Genomic DNA, 22,595 nt, shown 5'->3' with positions numbered 1-22,595 from the left:
CAACAATTAATGATAGTAGCAAAGAGCAAAAAGTTGTTTTCGTGTATGTAATTCTTCAACCTCCTGTGTTTTACAGATTTATGATACCATTCCTGGCCTGGGCTGTTCATTCTGTGCTACTTAGAAATAGATTTTTTTTCCCTGATTTTTTCTTATATTAGTCCCTACAAAATAGCTCCAAGTTTGAAAAGGTCAGGTTCAGAGTGGGAGAGGGATCAAAGTTTCTCATATTCTACAGCGTGTGTCCTATTTCTTCTTTCTTTTTTTTTAAAAAGCATTATAAATGGTTTTAAAGGCATTGAATTCTTACTATTCAAAGGGATCCCATCTGTTTTTCAAAAGCCTTCATCAGTGCTTGTTCCAAATGATACGTTAGAGGTTTTGCTAGAACTTAGACTTCAACACTGTACAGTAATTGTAATGGGCTTTTCCACACAGGGGTCTGCAATGCAAAACAGCGCAAAAAGTTTTGCTGAAATTTCCCCAGTTCAACTACAGTTGTTGAACTGCAACTTCAGAGTTGTAGTTCTATACAAGAATGCTGCAGTAATGTAAAGTATATTACTGCAGTTTATTTAATGATAGCATTCGTGAGCAGATGTACTTGTTTACTGTTTGAACAGCTTAAATCCTCACATTCTCCCTCTTTTACATCAGCAGTTGTGTTTGGCAGCCCTTTGCAACTGCTTACAGCTGGACAAGTTCCTGTGGATTTTCTTTTTACTGGTCACCATTCTGTTCTGGCAGTAATTTTTCTGTAATTCTACGGTGCACGCCACAGTGCAGCTCATTCAGGAAAAAATCTAGTGGAAAGTGCCATGAGTTTTTAGAAGCATAAAACAGAGAATAAGGGCTATCTTGGTAGGGAAGGGGTGGTGGTGGTGTGTTTTTTTTTTCTAAATATTGTTTCTTTTTGCATGGTTAGAAGCCCTTTAGTTAAATCTGGGGATCAGAAAGCTTTTTATTATAATCTGCAAGAAAAGATAACTTTCTTGTTTTAGTCATTCATTTGGAATTACTTGTCCCATTCATGGTCATTGTCCAAAAAGAAGCATACTATAAAAAGTAGTAATGAAAAAACATCCTCTTAAGATGCTGTGCCATCTCACTTTAGTGCTTTTTTAAAAAAATAGTGTAATTTAGGTTTTTGTTATTCTTTTTTGTGTACTTGTGAAGAACGTGTTTGACAGACCACTGTACTTCATCCTTTAAACAGACGGGATAGCTTTTAACTCAGTAATGCCAACGCATTTCATCTCTGCTTGATCAGAACCCACACTAACACGATTTTCAGAATTGCTTTGCACCTAGAGTTGCCATTGGCATCAGCTATTGAGTTCGTGTGGCTTCTTCTCGTATTCTAATCTGCTTGCATGAGGGCCACTACGTTAGGCAGGAGCTGTATGTCACTGACAGAATGTAAACTGGAATGACGGTGGTCATACACGTTTTTAGACGTCAGAGGTCAGACTATGGTGTCTGACGGTGTGTACGGTGAAACTTAAAACAGCTATCATTTGATAATTTAAAATCATAAGTCATCTTTGGTATTATGTGTTAGAACATATAGCTACCTGCATGTATGTAACTCTTAAAAATACTGGTTCAGTATGTTTCATCGAGAATGTTCCTGTAAAAGCCAAGCCTTTAACTTTCTCTCCAGCTGTCTTATTAGTTATTACTAAGCAAAAATTATCTTTTTACTGTATTAAGAGATGGAGTCTCACTTGCAAGTACACTTTGAAGAACCAGTAGAACACAAAAGATCATTGTTGTGTTCCAGTACAGCATTCCAGGCCTCACATCTTGTCTGAATCTGAACAGGGGTATACATAACTGTTGCTGAAACTACGGCATAGTGTAGTGTTTTCACTTAGTTAAGACAGTAACAAAAAGAAAATAAAAGCTTGAAATGACAAATATACTTCCAAGGTAATCAAATTCCTCATTATTTTTCTGTGATTTATTAATAACTATTGCTCTGACAATGAGCATTCTGTTTAAAAGTATGCAAGATGATGTCTTTGACAAATTTTTTCTTGTCCAAAAATGACAAGCATGAGAATTAAAAGAACCATAGAAAAGCAGTGGCTAGAATAAGCAATTTAAGTTTCAGGTGAAATTGGAAAGAAAACGACAAAAGCAAGTTAATCAGGACTGAAGAGATGAAGCTGTATTTAGCTTAAGCTGTAGGGTATAGTTGTCAATGACACAATAGTATTTGCTAAACAGTTCGTTAAGCTGACATTTGCCTGTATTCTTAGGGGGAATGAGTTAGTTGAGATAGAGTTTGACATGCATAGCCCTTGACATTTTAATGCAAGTTTAAGCACTGCATTTCAAGCAGCTCTTGTACTCATTAGCAAGGCACAGAAGGGAGTTGTGCTTTCACTTACTAAACCATTAATTTATTAAGATAGTGAGATATTTATTAGAAATACAGCAAACCTTGCCAAATGCACTATTTCTTATATACAATTATCATAAATATGTACTTATGAAAAATTGGATACTGAGTTCTGGCATATGCTTCCATCTTCTATTCTAGTTTTGAAACTAACTCTAACAATACGTTAGGGCTTGCACTGAGAAAACTCACAGAACTTTTGTCTTTAGGGATTAAATATAAGATACCAAGAGATTAATTAATCAACAGTAATTTTACATTTACTGCAAATGAGCTATTTGCAACAGATAATTAAAGCTGGTATTGGGTAGGAGAATTATGAGAGCTACTGAATCACCTGCGGAAAAATTGATGCTCAGTATTGTCCATCTTCATATTGATGTGCTTGCATAACTTGAGAATGTAAATCATGGAGTACCTTTCTCATTAAATCATTTTAAGACTGACATATCTGTCTTCTCCACTGCTGATTATTAAGTAGCAAGTCTTTTTGTGTAGGGCGGAAGCTTTTCTGTCTCTTGTGCTGCTGAGATTAAATTTTAGTGAGAAATTGACCTTTCTTGACAATATTTTAGGTTCAGACCACTACCTTACACAGAGCACCAGGCTTGAAGCCCACAGTCTTGATATGATGTCCAAAAGAAGCTACTAAGTACTTGAACAAAGTGAGTTCTTTACCACTACTAGCCAAAAATTATTGTAGAGTGATGTTCCTGCACCATCCTTGTGACAAATTATACTAAGTAACCTTAACTTCTTACGAAAAAAATTGAGTCTTCCAGTTTATCTAACATTCATTATATAGATATGCATCAGTGAAAAGCATACTGGTTAGTGATGCTGTTTTCTTGAAAGGAAAGTGAACATAAAAACTCCTTGCAGCATAGCCAAACAGCTGGGGTTTTTTATATCCTACAAACAGCTTGAGATTGACTGCACTCAAATTGCTTGGCAACGTAACTAACTTCAAATACCACAGCTCCAAGTAGAAAAATACACCACTTAGATTCATACATGGATATTTTAAATTTGAATGAGAACGTTGTACATACTTAAAATTCTTAAAAACTTTGTTGAAGTGTGTTAATTTTAAGTAACTTAGAAGTTGATAATATACTTTCATGCAAAGCAGCAGCATTTTTACTGTTGCATTAAGTAAAACAACAGAGGCAGCTAACGTGTTGCACATCAGTGCATGCAGAAACGCGCACAGGAGAGGCAGAAAAAGTGGTGGGCATAGACTGGAGCAACTACCCCAGTCCAGCAGAGCCCTTGACTCAGGTTAAGTTCGAGAGGGAGGATGCAGGTCTTCACCTCTCAGGCTGCAAGGACTGTCTGGGACCTATTGCTGAGATTGAGGCAGAAAGAGATGGTGCCCTTGCCTGCGGAATGTTTGTTCCAGTTGGGGATTAGTGTCACCAAGGAAAAGAACTGCAGGAGGGTGTCAGCAGACTGCATACCATCAGAGATGGCAGGAAAGAGATCGACTTTTCTCTGTGACTCTGCAGCCTGAAGCCACAACTGTACCAAAATAGAGGCAGGCCAAGATTGTGCCTGTTTGTTCAGAAATGGAGACTCCTGTAATGGAGAAGACTGCAAAATGATGACTTCCGACACCAGGAGGAAGGCACCTTCTCTGCCTGCAGATAGGCAGCTACACTATAGTTCAGTGCCTGGTAGCAGATAATGGGCTGGGAGCGCTGTTCAATGAGACATGTGAGCCAGCTGTGCCTCCAGGAGCATCAGGAGGAAATAGTGAATGACAACAGTGGTGCACACCAAGTTGAACATAAGCCAGCAATGTACCCGTGCAGCAAAAACCCCCGACAGTGTCCTGGGCTGAATTAGAGTGTCATCAGCAGGTTCAGGTAGGTGATCCTTTGCCGACTGCTCAGCAGTGATGAGAGCACACCTGGAGAGCTGTGTTCAGTTCTGGGCTTCACAGTACAAGAGAGACGTGGACGTGTTGGAGCAATGGCTGGGAAGATGATTAAGGACTTGAAGCATCTGTCCTACTAGTAGAAGCTGAGAGGGCTGGGATCGCTTAGCCTTGAGAAGTCAAGTCTCAGGGGAGTTTTATCAAAGTGCACAAATACGTAGTGGGGTGCAAGGTGATAATTTTCTCTGAAGACTCATTACAAGTACAGTCTAAATAAGCCCATGTTCATTAATATATGAGACTTTGTTTAATGCCAAAAATGGCGTAAAGTTTCTTAGCCTATATCTGTCACTTTCAGTGGCAGAAACCCAATGAAATGTGTTGTGAAATTCTGGTCATATGGCTGATGGTCATCTGGCTGAAGCACACTGCAAGTCCTCTCAGGTGTCTTTGTTACAGAAGCTAGGACTGGGTGCATCCAAGTATTGCCGTGATATCTGCAAAAGTATCCATACCCAGCAGCTGAGAAGGGTTATTTACTATCCTAATTAATACCTACCCTTAAGGGGTGTTGGAAATAGGTGACACAATAGGCATGTCAGAAACAAGAAGCCATTTAGGAATGATGGAGTGGCACTATGGATTTAAGAATAACACAGAAGAAAATAAGAAAATTAGCAGAAATAAAATGGTATATGAGATCTTTATGAAATAAAATTGGGCACCTAAATTGAGACAGCATAGGTTTGTTATATCAGTAAAACAACAGAAGTGTGGAAGTGCCAAAGGAAGGCTATGAATATTATATGGAAGTGCCAAAGGAAGGCTATGAATATAATATCAGCCTTCTGTGACCCTTTGTTAGACTGTGTGGTGTCAGAATGGAATGTAATGCAAAAGAGTAATTCTTAAACACCTGACTGTGCTTTGTGCAGTTAGTAAAGGAATGCACGATATAGTCCAAAACACACGTGCACAGATCCTGGTCAGGAATATTAACTGTTGAACAACTGTTATGTACAATTGTTATGTAAAAATAATGACAAAATACTCAAAATGCAACATCCCAGGGGAAGAAAATCTGCCAAAGTACGATATAAAAATAGAAAAGATGTCCAAACAGCTAAAAAAATTTCAGATAGCCCAGAGTTTATTTAAAGATAACATTACACACACATGCATACTACATATAACAATAGTTCCAAAAATCCTACAACATGTTTAAACCATAAACTAAGGAAAGATAATAGACATTAAAAGTAAACTAGTATAATTGATGAGTGGAAGTCATGTCTTTTCCTCCAAATTACTAAAAGAAGTAGGAAAATAAGCTCCAGCAAATGAGTTGTGATGTGAAAGAGATTCTGAGTGACTGAATATGAAGTTGAAATAAACCTTTTTTCAAACACATCAGATTCAGGAAATCTGCCAGAGAATTGGTGGGCTGAGAGATGATCAGAGAGCATTCAAGAAAGATAAGGTCATTGCTGAAAAATTAAATTAATGATTTGAATCAGTTTTTGCTATAGAGGCTGTCAGGAAGATTTCTGCATTGGAACTCTAGGCTAAAGTAGGTGAATTACAACAATTACTATTTAACCCCTCACTTACAAATATTCTCAGTAACTGGGGAGTGTGGGGTGTCAAATGAAACACCAGTTTTTTAGAAACATTCCTTAGGAATCCAAGGAAACTACAAATCTGGAAGCCTGCTACCTGTGCCAAGCTAATTCATAGAATGATATACTCATTTAGGTTGGTTGGAAAAGACTGTTAAGATCATTGAGTCCAACTGTAAACCTAGCACTGCCAAGTCCACCACTAAACCATGTCCCTAAGTGCCACCTCCACGCATCTTTTAAATAGTCCAGGGATGGTGACTCATTCACTGCCCTGGGCAGCCTGTTCCAATGCTTGATAACCCTTTTGGTAAAGAAATTTCTCCTAATATCCATCCTAAACCTCCCTTGGCACAACCTGAGGCCATTTCCTCTTGTCTTATCGCCTGTTACTTGGGAGAAGAGACTGACCCCCACCTCGCTACAGCCTCCTTTCAGGTAGTTGTAGAGAGCGATAAGGTTGTCGCGTTAAAAGGACTGTAGTTTCGATATTTGTCTGTCAGAGTCCCAGGACTTTCACTGATTTACTACAGAGTCCCACCAAAGGACTTTCACTGAATCAGATTCACAAATAATCGAAATTAGTTACTTTATTGAGAGCGACAGTCACAGATTCGGGATTGCCGTTGATAAATTCACTGACTACAATAGCGCTAATTACTTAAGGTTAATATTGCTAGCAAAAATAACAATAGGACAACAACCCGGGGTAACATTCACCAGAGGGTGAAAGGCGCAGCGCTTACCCAGAAAGGCGTCCCTGCCTGGGGTGGAGGAAGAGAACGCAGCCCGTCGACTGGTCCGTCAGGTATCAAGTTTCTTCTCTCCCAATTTAACAGTCATTTTCTCCATCCTTTTATCCCCAAAATTACAAGGTTTCCCTCCCCTAGGTGATGTGTAGTATGATTTGGGTGGAGAGACAAGTGCTATAGTCATATATGTTTAGCATGATCTCTAAAATCTTCATTAGCATATACAAGGGTGTCAACTTTAATATGCATTTCACAGGTAATGAGGCAAAGGTCAGTTACTGGGCATGGTAGCCTCTCAAGGAAACAAAGAACTACACAAAGTCTCTGTTATCTTGATTTTACTGTCTCTGCTGACGAAAAGCAGGGCTGTCCTGGCTCCCCAAGACTACCCCGTTATTTGTGTATCCTGTGATAGCCAGACAAGCCTTCACTCCCCTGGGTTGCACAAGAGATAGCAAAGCCAGTCTTAATTGCTCTTTGAGCACAGAGACTTCACCTCATTATCCAAATTCCACAAAGGTCTCCCCTCAACCTCCTTTTCTCCAGGCTGAACAACCCCAGCTCCCTCAGATTCTCCTCATAAGACTTGTGCTCTAGACTCTTCACCAGCTTTGTTGCCCTTCTCTGAACATGCTCCAGCACCTTAATGTCTTCCTTGTAGTGACGGACCCAAAACTGAAAACAGTATCTGAGGTGTGGCCTCACCAGTGCCGAGTACAGGGGGACGATCACTTCCCTAGTCTTGCTTTTATCTTACTGTTACCATCTTATTGTTATCATGTTGTTTTGGCTACTATATGAGGCAGGCTACCATGCCAGATATGTCTTTTGGTTCTGATGTGGTCCAGACATTCTAATGTACTGAGATGTCCTTTGAATATCTTCATTAGTGTCTATGTTGTTTGACATACTTGTGGGCAATCTGGAAAATCAGAAAACTGATAAATAGCAGCATTTGTTGATAATGCAAAATTTAGGATAATTTGTTCTGTTAGCAGCTTATGATAGTAAATGAAAAATACATGTAGTAATACATGTAAGAAAAAAAAGGAATTATGCATGAATGCTGATGGGCTAGTGTGGGACTAAGTTCTCTTCAGAGTAAAGAACTTGTAGCATTCTCAATAGTTCTCTGAAAAAGTTGATTTAACATCATACTGAAGTTCAGAAATGAAAAGATGTTGACTACTCCCAATTTCCTCAAATGAAAAACTAGAACACTGTCACTGAAATGATTAATGATCTGAGTTCCAGATTTAAAAGCAAAAAACACCAAACCAACCCCACCAAAGCCAGTTATTTTTATTTTTGGGTTTTTTTTTTAAAGAAAAAAATTTCCTCCCATTGGGACCAGTGTTTGTCATGATGAAAAACATAATGGTGGAAAAAGGGAGTAGACTAATAATAGAGAAAAGGACGACAGACATTAAACACCATGACTCAGATTCACTCTCTAGCTCAGGAAGCATTTAGATGGTTAGTCAGAGGAAGTGATGATATTGTATCAGAGGGATCACTCTCGAAATGCCCTGTTTCTTATATTCTTTCCTAATCATTTTCTACTGGCCTCTCTTGGAGACCGGACATTGAATTAAGTAGATCTTTGGTGTTACAAAATGGCTTTTCTGTTTTTCCCTTTAACTAGAGTATCCGTTTTTTCAATAACTGTTAGAAGTTTTGGTTCCAAACCAAATACAGGATATAGATAACCTGGTAACTTAACTAACTTGAATATATACTACTGTGTCCAATCCTTTTTAACATCCTCATTAACAGTTTGGATGATGGGGCAGAGTGTACCCTCAGCAAGTTTGCTGATGACACCAAATTGCGAGGAGTGGCTGATAACACCAGAGGGTCATGCTGCCATCCAGAGGGACCTCTACAGACTGGTGAAATGGTCTGACAGGAACCTCATGAAGTTCAACAAGAAGTGCAAAGTCCTGCACCTGGTGAGGAACAACCTGAGCCACCAACGTATACTGGGGACCACCCAGCTGGAAAGCAGCTTGGCAGAAAAGGATTCAGGGGTCCCGGTGGCCAACAAGTTGAACATGAGCCAGCAATGTGACCCTGTGTCTCAAAGGTAAATGGTACCCTGGGCAGCATTAGCCAAAGTATTGCCAGCAGGTCAAGGGAGGTGATCCTTCCCCTCTATTCAGCACTAGTGAAGCCATATCTGGAGTGCTGAGTCCAGTTCTGGTGTCCTCAGTACAAGAGAGACGTGGACCTACTGGAGGGAGTCGAGTGAAGTGCAACAAAGCTGAGGAAGAGACTGGAGCATCTCTTTTATGAAGGAAAACTGAGAGAGCTGGGACTGGTCAGCCTAGAGAAGAAAAAGCTCAAGGAGGATTTCATTGGTGTGTATAAATACCTGAAGGGAGGGTACAAAGAGAACAGAGTTGGTCTCTTTTCAGTGGTGCCCAGTGACAGGACCAGAGGCAATGGGCACAAACTGAAACACAGGAGGTTCCATTTAAACATCAGGAAGCACTTTTTCAGTGTGACCGAGCACTGACATAGGCTTCCTAGGGAGGTTGTGGAGTCTCCGTCCTTGCAGATATTCAAAAGTTGTCTGGACATGATCCTGGATAACTGGCTCTAGGTGGCCCTGCTTGAGCCAGGGTTGGAACAGATGACCTCTGGAGGTCCCTTCCCTTCCAACCTCAACCATTCTGTGATTCTGTGATATAATCTTTTTGAACATACGGTTGCTAATGCAGATACTGGAAAAGGTCATCATACCCTTCTACTTGAATAGTTCTGACTATTGAACTGGTTGACAGATACCGTTCAAAATGATTTTACAAAATGAGAATTTGGCTTTCATTGTGGTAACATTTAGATAGTTTGTAAGGGAATGCTGATTTTCCCCAAAGATACAATTTGTTTGAATATAATCCTGGAAAAATTCCTTGCTAAGCAAAAATTTTCTAGGGTTGAAATCTACATCACATTCATTTAGAATCCAAAATGTTGATTACCTCAATCTTGGAATTGGTAAATAAAAGTTGTCCATAAAACCTGAGCAAAGTTTGAGATTGTTCCCTCATGGGGAGTCCAGGCTTGGATTATGTAAATTTTATCGGCCCAATGGGTGGATTAAAGTATTAATATTTTCCTGGTAGACTCAGCTTTGGATCCTAGCTCTGCTGTAGAACTCTGGTGGGGCTCATACTGCAGTACACGTACAGCTAGTACAGGACATCAGTGCCTTGGTTGCCTATGTGAAAATGGGGCTCGTTTTTGCAGGACACAGAGCATATGTGAAGTACTATGATAATCTTGGATGGCATAATGGTAGATGGGTATCGAGGACTGTGTCCACTGGAACAGTTTTCAGATCTGATTCAAAAATACTTGGAGGGTAGGGGCTTGTTAGCGTCTTGACTGAAAATGTGCTATCATGCAAACAGAGTCTTACAAATAGTTGCAAGATTGTGGAGGGAGATGAAAAGAGGAAGCGTGCTCTGGAAAAACACAGTGATGTCTCATTGTGAGAGTCGTACTGAAAATATTCTAAGTCTGATTTCTACTTCTTTAAAAAAAGTTATTTAAAATTCTTACTGTTTATTCCTGATTAATGACAGATGTTCCCAAAGTACTCTTAGTTTCTTCCTTTTTCTCTTTTCAAGGAATAGGAATAACTTAGTTGGACACTCTTCAAGTTGATTCTAAATGTTTCTAGGGAGAAATTAATGATTTCATCACAGATGTTGAGAGGAGGAAAAATAATTTAGAGTAATTAATTTTGCCTGTGTAAAATTTTCCCTTCAGGTTCATTTTGATAAAACTACCCAGTTTTAATTTCCTAATCTCAGTGTCATTTTCGTGTACATGTTTGAAAAGGTGCCACATTTCACGCAGGACATAGCTGCATTTCAGTAATTATAAGAAATTATTTGTTTGTTGTTTTAAAATTAAATTGTGAAACATTTAAACACAAGCATGAAAGACAATATAAATAGAAGTCATCATCTCTACTAGTTTAGCCTTGCCAAATAGGTGTGCTGCCGGCAGAAAGATCCATGAAAACTTTTAAAAAGGGGGTCTATTCTGAAAAGGATGCCTCTTGTTTTATTTTGTTAATTTACATTTTAATTCTGTAAAACTACCGCTCCAAGATGGTGGGGTTTTTTTCCAAATCAGTGTCTTAAGACTAACTTTTTTCTTTTTTAAAAAATATAAATCAAAGGATAGGACTGCTGTTTGTCAGATGTGTAATTTGGGGTCAAGCTGTGTCTGTGATTCATACTTTCAACTCTCTGTGGGCATTTGCTTATTCTGATACATGAGCTTTTACCTGCATCTTTCTCCCCCCACCCCTGAAAGCTTAATAGTTTATCTTTTTGATTAGATGGTCTACCGTGCTGCTTATAGCCATAGACCTGTTGCTGTTTCAGGGTGAGCTAGGGTATGTTTTCATCTCTACTTTAGATATATTTCCTCTTTATCTCTGGAATATCAAAGTTCAGTCTTTAGTATTCTACTGCTTTAAACTATAACCCATCTATGTTCGATGCCTGTAAGAAAGAAATCTCTTGGATCCTGTTTAAAAGAAGGAGACGATGGTGTGAAAAAACACTCGAAAAAATATATTTCCTTGCTCACAGGTAAATATTATGCAAAGAAGTCTTTAGGCGTGTGTTCTTACTAACATCTTGCTTCTTTTGGAAAGATCTGTCAATTTCCACTGGACCTGTTGCCACCGTCTCTAGGCTTCTTTTGAAGTTTACTCACCACACGTGTTCTCCTCTCTCTTTTCACCAGGGACTGGAACAGTTTGCTCTCTCTAGTCATGTGGTTTTGTCCTGCTTGTAGCCAGACATTTCTCATTCAGGAGCTCCTCCTTGCATTCTCTGGAGGTTTTATTATAATCTTTTCTTTGTACCCTGTCTTTTTCATAGCATTTTATTCTGTTTGTTTCCAGACAACTGTCTGCTTTAGTTTAATTACTTGTAGTCAGGAGCAAAACTGAGTCAGAGCTCGGAGTGAGAGCGTTGTTGTGATCTCAGGAGGAGGTAGCAATATTACCTATTCCTGGACATAACCTGGCAGAAGCCTAGCGGTGCTGATTCATACTTAGGCAAAATATGCCTGACAATTGCTCCTGGCAGAGTGGCTCCCAGTGATTTTGTGTACCTGTGGATACAATGCGGAAGGACGCTCAACGTGATGAGGCTCAGGGTTTCCCTGTTCGTAGTGAAAGTAAGTTAAGAGTATCACACAGCCAGTGCAAAACAGCAGTTGTTTAATAAACCTTCTATCCAGTGCTTGTGAAAACTCCAGGAAAGGAAGAGCTACTGCTTTGCTGGGAGCAGTAGATTTGCTGTCTCTTTCCTCGGTGTGAGGCAGTCACTGCTAAGTGAGTGCCAGCTGGCATTCTGAGTGCAGCTGTTTGCCTAAAACAGTGGTAATATGATCACGTTCAACGACAGAAAATGGCTGTGTGGCCTGACTGCTCACTCAGAGCACTGAGGTAAGGTGCACAATGTGTTGATTGCAAAGAATAAGTAATTCTCCTATTCGTTCTAATGTTCCACACATTTGGCTCAGCATCTGAACATTCTTTCAGTGTACCAGCCTGTAATAAAAATGCTCCAATTAAAATTTAACACTTCAGAATACAGGAAAATTAATGGTTTCTTTCCTCCCTCCCCCTAGGTGCTCATTAACAATATTTTGCTATACCTGACATTCTTCTTCTTGTACGCCTTTTCCAAGAACAATTCTGTACCAGACCATCTGTTTTATTTTGTTGATTCGCAGCTAATGTATGCCATGATCAGCTAAAAAGGCAGGAAAAGAAGAAGATTGCTTATTTTTGCTGCCTTGCCCTTGATGATGCAATTGGGGTCAGAAAGTTTCTTTATGAAAGAGCCACAGAGCACGCTTGCCTAGAAGATATGTAGACTTTAGGATAGGCAGGCAGAAAAAGGGGGGCAATTTTTACAAAAGCCACAGTGTAAGCAGAGATTGGTGGCGTCTTTGGAAAAACAAATGCTGAACAGAGTTCTCAGAGGTGATAAAGACCTTCCTTAGGGACCAGGTGAAAGCAATTGCAACCCAGGAAATTGCTTCAACTTGCTGAGTAAAAGATTCAAAGGAAATGATGTATTGTGTAAACAGACAGTGTGAAAGGGGAGATGCTCATGAATGTTTATTTTGTCTCTCCTAGCTGTTGTAGTTTGCAGTGTTTCAAAAGTTACCTTGTCCTGGCTTTAGAAAACACCTAGTTCAAAGTCTTTTGATGATGGCCACTGTAAGAGGTGTAAACTGACCCTTGTTGAATTCTGAGTCCCATTCCAAGTATCCATTCCTTTAATTTAAAATTTTTGTGCCTTTTGGTTGTTCAATAACTTGAAAGTACCTATTTTAGACTAGAGGAGGAGAAACGAGTTGCTGGCAGCACGGACAGTGTTGTAGGGCCTTGGTACACGTATGCAGTTAGTGCTACAATCTTTTTGTGGCTGATTACTTTCCTTTGCTCAAAATGTTCTTACTGTAAAGCCTCTCCATACCTGGGGTCTGTGAGTACATGGAATATTTGTGTGGGGAAATCTACTTTTTAAAGAAAGAAGGTGTTTTACATTTACAAAGGCATTCACACAGTGCTTTCAATGATACTTGTTGGCACAATCACGGCAGCATCGCTGTCGTCTAATTTCTTATTGCTTTAATTATTCTGTCTTCAGATTCACACTTCTCTAATTAATGGACGGCCTAGTGCTGATGATCCTTCGCGTGTATTGTTAGAATTCACCTCTGCTCGCTTTATTCGCCTGAGATTTCAGAGGATACGGACACTAAATGCTGACTTAATGATGTTCGCACACAAAGATCCAAATGAAATTGATCCCATTGTTACAAGGAGGGTAAGTTCTGTCAAGACAGTAGAAATGCATGTGTAGAAGTTTTCTTACACTTGTAAATGCTGTACCTGCCTTTGTTTGCCATAGGAAATTTTGGGAGATGATGAATACCTGTTGTTATTTGTCAAAATCCTAGTCTTAGAGGATTCCCTCTTCACAGCATTTTGTTATCTTCTCTGTAGCAGAACTAACAGTGTTATGTTTTCTGCTTATTGGTGTTATTAACATACATAACATGCCTATTAACATAAGCACACAGCTCCTTTGGCTGTAAATGTTTGGATGCAGGTGATTGGCAGGTGGTTGCTGTTAGATAATGTCCTCTTGACTCTTCTGCTGCTCAATCCTTTGCTGTCTTTAGGATTCCTTGAAGACTTTGAGTAGACTTTCTACTAGTGGTACTATAAGTAGTCGTAGTGCCTGAACGCAACACTTCTAGCATTATTATATGATTGTTGCTAACACTAAAAATTTTACCTCGTGCTTTAGCTTAAAAGAATGGATGCAGCACTAGTTCTAGCCTTTCCCTTCTCCCTATCATCATGCCTTTTCCTTTTCATGTTTTCTGAAGGGAATAAATTCTATAGCATTTGCCATTTCATTATCCAGGGTGCATATAGCCTTTTCCTATGCTCGTGTTTGGTGTGTGCTGTGTATAAATTGACATGGCTCTTGTGACTTCAAACAAATGGAACTGTGCCAATTTATACTCTTTCTTTCACTAAGCCTGAATCTGTTGATCAAGACGCAGCTTGGATTATTACACTGTCTGCTATATTTGTAATAGATCAAAAAAGAAATAAAAGAGGACCTGACAGTTGTCACCGGGAATGAAGTCTGCAGCTTGGCACCTGCATTTTACAATCCATTTAGCAATTCAATTTCTGTTTTGTCTTACAGTATTACTATTCCATAAAAGATATCTCTGTTGGAGGCATGTGTATATGTTCAGGCCATGCGAAGGCTTGTCCACTGGATCCAGCGACCAATGTACGTATTTTTCTTTTTTGGGGGCATTTTTTATTTTTAATGTGCCATTGTGAGGAACATGAGAAAAAATATTGATATTCCTCAGAGTTCTGTGAATTTATGTCTGTTCCTCACCCCGAAGAACAGTCAGAAGCAGTGCCAGGATGAAACAGTGCTAGCAACCAGAATAATAAACATTCATACAATGTCAGTGGAGGCTTTCTCTGAAATGAAAGAATAGGTTTCAGGTAATTCAGTCCACCCTGAAACTCTCCTAGGAACAACGGAAATTTGGGTCATGCTGTGTAGCTGTAGAGGTGAGCAGTAACAGTCTGTCTTCCTTTTTCTTGTTGATATTAATCAAGGTGTTTCCTAAATGATTGTCAAGTATTTAATCAATACTTGCAAACAAATGATGGCTCTAGAATGGCGCATATATTATGCCAGAAATATTAATTGAGCGATCAGTCAAGCTAGTCTAGAAAATCATGAGCTGTTTATAATTTCTTTCAGCTTGTAGCTTTCTTTTTACGCCATTAATAAACACATAACCTATACAACTGAAATATAGAAATATAATTTGTGACTGATGGTTCAAATCTATACACATGCATGCACACATTATCACTAATACAGAATTTCCAATCTGTAGCAGGAGCTTTGTAGGATTTAACAAAAAATCTTCTCTGCATATGACATTAAACCATTGTGTAGGAACTGATAAACAAAAACCTGGAAGAAATCTTACAGAGAATGCATTTACAGTTCTAAGCAGTTTCCATGTGTCCTTGTCAAAGTTTTACAAACTCCTTGGTTTAATCCTTCTAAGCCTTTTCTGCGATGGTGTGTACAGCAAGCGTTGAACTATTGTTTCAGATGGCCTTAGGTATCAAACTGCAGCATCGTCTCAGCGCCATCAGTTAGGATTGGGCCTACCTCAGAAAATAAATGCTGTTGATCCAATTAATACATACTTCAGATAATTTGGCTACTAGATAAAATAAAGGGATTTTGACAAGTGTGGTGTCTTGTTTTGCAGGATGACAAATACGTATTTGTTGTCTGATGAGTATAAAAAATAGCATGAGTGAAACAACTCAAGCCATAAGAGATTTGGAGTATTTGGTTTAGCTCTCCAGGGATACTCTTTAGACTGAGCCGAACAAAAATAGGCGGGCTTTGGCTTATAAACATCATGACTCCGGTTTTTAGCACAATTAATCTTTCCCTGAGCATTACAAAGAATAAACTTACTTGAATTTACTGCCTTGCTTTTCTGAAGCATTCCTCAACTTAACCTTGTTTTGCAAGATTTATGCTTCGTCCTGTGAGCCATAGAATTTCTCCATGTTAGCTTGCTGCTTTGACCTTGAGTGGTTTCACAAAGACCACAAAGAATAATTATTGGGAAGACAATTTTTGCTCCTCATTTCTCCAAACTACCGTTTCTTTTATCTTTTGCAAGCTGCTTCTGTGGCTCAGAGAATTTGGATGTTCCCTACAGCAATATTTTCATGCTGGGACTAAGCTGGGACTAAGGTGATCTGCTGAGGAACTGAAAAGCCACTGAAAGGGTGGTCCTGCTCCCATCTCCTGTTAGTTTAAAAACTTCTGCTGTCCCTCACATAGAGTTAGTTATGCAGTTAGAAGGTTACATGACGAGTTGACTCATGCAGTAAAAAATTAATGCTGAAGTTAAAAGAAAAGTCAATTTTTAATGGATCATCCAACAGAATTTATTTCAGTCTGCAGCTGCAGGATTGCTACATCTAAGGGAAGGGTAGATACTGGCTCACTCCTTCTACTGCAAGCCAGATATCAGATCAGTTTGTCTGCAATGTGAAGCTGTACCTGAGGGCTGCTAGCACTTTGGCTTATTTGCCATAATGGGGAGCTTTCATTCTCCCATCCTTTCTTCAGCCAGTTGGAATTAGATTCTCCTGCCTTCTTAGATTCTCCTTAGATTCCCTGGCCAACTATCTTCCTTTGCACCATGGCTGTTTTCTTAAAATAGAGCTATAGAAGTGAAACACACGCTTTTGTCTCTCACTTGGTGAATGCAGGGTACATAAATGAATAAAAATGAATAAACAGAGGAATTACAGAGTATAGCCATTCTTAATGTTTTCATAATTTGAACTGGAATGCAGATTATGTACATGGACAGATTCTTCAAATCATCACATTGTGTAAATATTTGTTTTTCTTTTAAATTAGAAATCCATCTGTCAGTGTGAGCACAACACATGCGGAGAGACATGTGATCGGTGTTGTCCTGGTTTCAATCAAAAGCCTTGGCATGCTGGCACTTTCCTGGTTAAGCATGAATGTGAACGTAAGTTGAAAACATTACAGAAGAGAAAGTTTATTGCAACTGCTGGTGAAAACTGGTCAGATCCTACATGATTTTGCAATTAATTTTATTTCTAACCACATTTGTTTATGCATCAGTTGTTCACTTACATAGGCTGGCTCAAAAAAGTTAACAGAACAATTCATGTGGATTCATGATTTTATTAAACTCAGAATATTTTAGTTTAACATGCTGATATTGGTGGACTACTGCATAAAAAATATTTAGACTTGTTTAATGTTTATAATTCCTGTGGTTTTGTTTTGATAAAATAACAGAACTGTATCATGATAAGTGAAAAATCTTTTTTATAGATTTTTCATTGTATTAAACTTTAACAGCATGACCTTTGTATAAATGACACTTTTGTATATTATAATGTTCAGCCTTGCTGAAACAAAATATTTGTACGTGATCAAAATGCACTTTGAGTTTGTGATTTTTTTAATGAAAGAATCATTGTATCTAGTTTTCCAACACGGAATCAAAACATACCTTGAAATATCACCTTTCCATAGGGTGGCAATTTGATTTTCAGATTTACTGTAGTAAGGATAGTTATAACTGAACTTTAACATCTCACTTCCAAAGGTCACATACCACTTGTATTTCTGAACATAATAAAATCTAGTGCTCCATTACATGTAAGTGTTTATTCCGTTGTAGGATTGCAGCCATAGTTTTACCATGAGTGGTTAAAAATAAATAAAAAGAAACAGGTATCCCCATAATAAAAGTAGTAATTGCTTGTTTATGTCCTGTAAACTTTGGTCACAGAGATCTTTGTTTCAGTAGGGACTGTGTCTGCACTGGGAATGCATTCTGGAATGAAATCAGGGTACATCTATTTTCATGTTTAATTTTCAAGAGACGCTTCTTATGCCCTATTCAACCTCAGTGAATTGTACTTTCCTGGTGGAAACTGTTCCCTGGGATCTGGTTCAGATGTGAGGAGAATGACTCCCTGCAATGTTGACTAGCTTTGAATTTCTCTTTATGTGGAAATGAATGTTTTAATACCACAGGGAAAGGGAGAGAGTGAGCTACCTCATTTTCACAGCAACAGATTACTAGATTAGCTCTCCTGCATGTGGACCTGAAGCCTAAGAGTTCGAATCTGAACTTCTAAGGAAGTTTTAAGATTCAGAATCTCATTGTTCTGACCCAGTTCTTATACGCATATGTGCAAATCAAGTGTTTTCAGGATGTCTTTTGGCTTTCCTGTAAATTATTTTAATTTACTCATACCGTTCTGCTGCTTTCCTTGTAATTCCTGTTGTATTTTAAATTAGCTGACCCTTTCATGAACCACATGTATGAGCAACCACCAAAGGTTTCTGGACTATCAATTTAAACAGAAAAAAAAAACCTAAAACAAAACAGGAAGAACATAATTAGGCTATATCTGTCAACTTCCATACTCTCCCAGACAAAACATTGAGACAAAAATACAATATACAGAATTCCAGGCTGCGTTTGTGATGGGACCACATTACTTTTCACAGCTGAAGTAGTAAATTATACTTGGATGTACTGTTGGTTACAATGTGTGCAGCACCAATGATAAAATGTTGACCGACTCTTTTTTAATATCTTAGTAACAGCCTGGTGTCTCCAGCCGCAAAGTGTTTGCTAACACAGTTCCTTCTCTTTAAGCATGCAACTGCCATGGGAAGACTGAGGAGTGTTACTATGATCAGGATGTTGCAGACAGAAATCAGAGTTTGAATGTCCACGGAGAATACATTGGGGGCGGAGTGTGTGTGAACTGTACAAGCCACACCGGTGGCATAAACTGCGAGACATGTGTCGACGGTTACTTCAGACCTAAAGGGGTAAATCCATGTTCTGTTGTCACCTCACTGTAAAGCTCGGTGTGCGAACCATCACTTTGACGTGGGCAATTAAGTTATTAAAAGCCATAACACAGTTTTTATGTAGGTTAAATTCTAATTCTGACAGCGTAGTAGCTGCTTTTCACAGCTGGAAATCTAAAATTAACGCTCACACAAATCTGAAAGTGAATTGTGTTGATATGAAGGAATGCACTTGAGGTCAGGGCCTCCAGCTAGTGCTTCAATTTAATTTAAAGGAGGATGTGGTCCTGTAAACAGAACTTTTGCCTCAGTAATTAATTTGAAGATTTGTTATCAAAGATCAAAGAAATACTGCTGTATTTGATATTGGAGAAAGTCTGTAATTTTTATTTTTAAAATTTAATGTAGAATTAATAACCAGTGAAATTCTATAGTCTCATGAATGCCTTTCATTTTCAGTGCAGTGGGAATTGTTTTTTGTGTTTCATCATATAAAGCTGTATTTTCATCTAAGTTGAAGCTGTCAGAAGATGAATCTTATATTAGGTTGTATTGCCAACATGGGCTGTGCCTGTGCTTTAGACAGCTACACTATTAGTGTGTGCTTAAATTCTTGATATTTTGTCTGTATAGTTTCAGTTGGGTAAATCATGGCCTTTAGTCTGATTGGTTTTCAATCCTCAAACACAGAAAATATCAGCAAATAACAATAATTACATTCTCCCTAATATACTGGTTTTGGCCTTAGAGCTTGAGAAAAAGAGTACTGATCTCTTCAACAGTAGGGCACTTGATTTTTCCCTCTGAATCAGGTTATCATCCAACCAATAGGGATTTTATATATGTGTGTATAGCATATCTACAGTATGTGTATATGCTTAGTTCATGCAGAACTTTTAGTTTATATTCCCAGTGTGACATTAGACCAAGGTTTAAGTTTGGTTCAGGTAACCTTTTCAAGAACTGAAGGAAATTGTTCCATTGTCTAATGTTCACTTTTCTTCACTTACCCTTTTCGTTTAGTTACTGACCAACTAACTTTACTTATTTTTTTTAATCACGTTGACCAGAACAACTGAACTATTTTTCAGTATTACTTTAGATAACGAGTGCTTAAAATTTACTTCATTATATTTATTTGTTTTAATTATACAAGGGTCTGTTATTATCTCTTCACTTGGTTTTTAGTTGAAAACATATTTGTATCTAAATCACTTACATATTTCTAAATAAAAATCCAAAATGTAACTTTAATGCCTAGACTGCATGGGTTACATTTGGCAACCATCTCACTTTTGCTAAAGTGCAAGCTACCTACACGAAGTCATTCTCTTCTACTTATTGTTTAAGAAGTAAATAAAAGCTTCCAATTATTAAAGGCAAGATTTTGTTTCGTAATCTCTCTGTTTTTATAGGTATTGGCAGATAGCCCAGATCCATGCCAGCCGTGTTCCTGTGATCCAAATGGGTCTTTACATGATACCTGTGTCAAAGACGAGAAACATGCAGAAGGAGGTAAGATCCCTAAAAGATAGTGACGTTAAAGCTTAAGTTCAGCAAAGAAAAGCTGAAAAACCTTTGTGATACCTCTTAAAAAAAAAATAAATCACTTTTAAAAAAATGTTTACTTCATATGAACAGTAATCCACCTGCATTCTTATGATACTTTTCTTTGGAAACTCAGATTTTATATTCCCATGAATCTTTCAGATTCATGCCTTGCAAACTTGGGTACATTTGGAAGAGTATTCCCCATGGAATATATTGGAGAATTTTGGCTTAAAGAGCTTTCTTCTTCTACAGAAGAGATTAAAACTAGTACAACCATAATGTTTCAATCTCTTTTCCTCTCTAAGCATATTTCCATTTGAAACCTAGAAAAAATCTGTATGAAAGGTGTTATATTTATTTGCCATCTATATTATTAAAGTAGGATTGCAAGCTGTTTACCTGTAAGAGGTGTCCTCAAATAAACTGCACCCTTGTGCTTTGGAAACAATGGATTGACATATTTTTCTGGTTCTTTTGTTGACAAACTTCTGAAAATACTGTAGGAAGATAACAAAGAACGCAAGGTCGGTTCTTAAAGACATGTTTAATTGGGCTACTTACAATCTATTGACGAGAGGCGTTGTAGCAATCTTTTTTGAAATAGAGATCAATGGAACATAAAAGCAGCATAGCAGGCATGCAAATACAGGGCCCAGAGGTGTAAAATCTACTCTAACAACCATGTACTGATCACATCAGTTCAATAAAATGAGACTGATAACTGTCACAGTGGCATGTATGGTGGGTTGACCTTCGCCGGCTGCAGCTGCCCACCCAGCTGCTCTCTCACTGCCCTTCTCAGGGGGACAGGGGGACAAGATAAGATGAAGCAGCTCACGGCTCGAGGTAAAGACTGGGAGATTCCTTACCAGTTACTGTCGTGGGCAAGCCAGACTTGACTTGGGGAAAATGAACATAACTTATTGCCAATTTAGATGGATTCAGATAGTGATAAACAAAGACAAACATCTGAAAAGCACTTTCCTCCCCCACCTTCTTTTTTTTGTTTTCAGGCTCGGCCTCACTCCTTCATTCCCAACTTCCCTGCAAGTGGTGCAGGGGGAGGGGGAATCGGGGTGGTGGTCATATCGGCTCCTCTCTGACACTCCTTTCTCCTCATGCTTTTCCTCAGCTCCAGCGTGGGTCCTTCCCGCTGGCTGCCATCCTTAAGGAAAAAAAAAATCTGATCTACCATGGGTCTTCTTTCCGGAAGTATCCACCTGTTCCTTCAGGAGGTACTCCATGGTGTGCAGTCTGGATATTTGCTCCACCATGGTCTCCTCCAGGGGCTGGTGGGGCATCTCTGCTCCGGCGCCTGAAGCACCTCCTCCCCCTCCTCCTCCTCTGACCTTCTCTAACCCATCTTGTCCGGGGGGCTGAGGCGTGCCCTGCAGTGGGTGGGTTGGAGCTGGCTGGATCCGGCTGTGTCCGGCGCAGGGCCGCCCCGGTCTCTCCTCACAGGGGCCGGCCTGCAGCCCCCCATTGCCAGCGCCTGGGCCCGGACACCCGGTACAATGAATCACACGGACTGACAGGAGAGACAGTAGAAGCAGAAGAGAGGATGAATCCCGAAGCTGGAAGAAACACAAGACTGTGAACGCCTGTAACAAACCTGTGGGTGAGAGTGGGCGGGTTACACATGTGTCAGCCTTCGTGCAGCAAAGCAACCTCTCTTAAGCAGGACAACTTCTATTCAAATGTTTGCCACTACTGCCATTCAGTGCTTTTGTGAAATACTGAGGCTATGATTTTGAGACGGAAGAATGATTAATTCAAAGAAATCGTGTGTTAAGCAGCTGCTTGGTCTCTGGGTTCCTGGCTGTCGCTGCTGCAGTCTTTCTTGTCACACCTTCCGCGCTGGCCACGGGTGCGGATGCTCTGCGGGGGCCTGGCGGCTGAAAGGCAGTAACAGGCGGTCAGCTCTTCTCTCATGGGCAGAGGGGAGCAAAAAGATAAAGACGTTTTTCCATCTTGTTTGGTTGCCAGTAATAGTGTCATTAGGAGCTCTCATAATGTCTTATTCTTCCCTCTGAGCATTCAACAGATCTAAGCCCTCTCATAGTTGTTTTCTAAATCTGCTTCCGCTTTCTGAATCTGACTGGGTGGCCCATGGTTTAACACCTTGCTTCCCGTATCTCCTTCTGCCTTTTTCATCCTTTGATCTTCTTTCTGGTAAATTCTTCTCTTGCTTCTTTTCTGGACCTCTCTAGAAAAAGACTAAGACTCCTGTTTGGGCCCCTCCTTTCCTTTCTTGCTTTTTCTCTGTTGTCTCCATCCATCTAATCTAATCTAAAGATCATTAACTGCGTCTTTCTAATAAATCAAGAAATGTGTTGTGCCACCGTCTTGAAAATAATATATCCAAAATTGGATTAT

General features: G+C 39.2%; 1 protein-coding gene across 6 annotated transcripts in view; it reads left to right on the top strand.

The window, feature by feature from the left end:
* Positions 1-22,595, top strand: part of LAMA2 (laminin subunit alpha 2) — a 383,003-nt gene that overhangs the window by 136,809 nt on the left and 223,599 nt on the right. For all 6 annotated transcript variants that reach the window (XM_063329629.1, XM_063329631.1, XM_063329633.1 and 3 more), the window contains exons 5-9: positions 13,353-13,532; positions 14,430-14,519; positions 16,716-16,833; positions 18,508-18,686; positions 20,084-20,183. In XM_063329629.1, the coding sequence (XP_063185699.1) occupies positions 13,353-13,532; positions 14,430-14,519; positions 16,716-16,833; positions 18,508-18,686; positions 20,084-20,183 (667 nt within the window). The remainder of the gene's footprint in view (positions 1-13,352; positions 13,533-14,429; positions 14,520-16,715; positions 16,834-18,507; positions 18,687-20,083; positions 20,184-22,595) is intronic.

Source organism: Chroicocephalus ridibundus, chromosome 3 (genome assembly GCF_963924245.1).
Source record: "Chroicocephalus ridibundus chromosome 3, bChrRid1.1, whole genome shotgun sequence".
NCBI lineage: Eukaryota > Metazoa > Chordata > Aves > Charadriiformes > Laridae > Chroicocephalus > Chroicocephalus ridibundus.
This window is presented reverse-complemented; position numbering and strand designations above follow the sequence as displayed.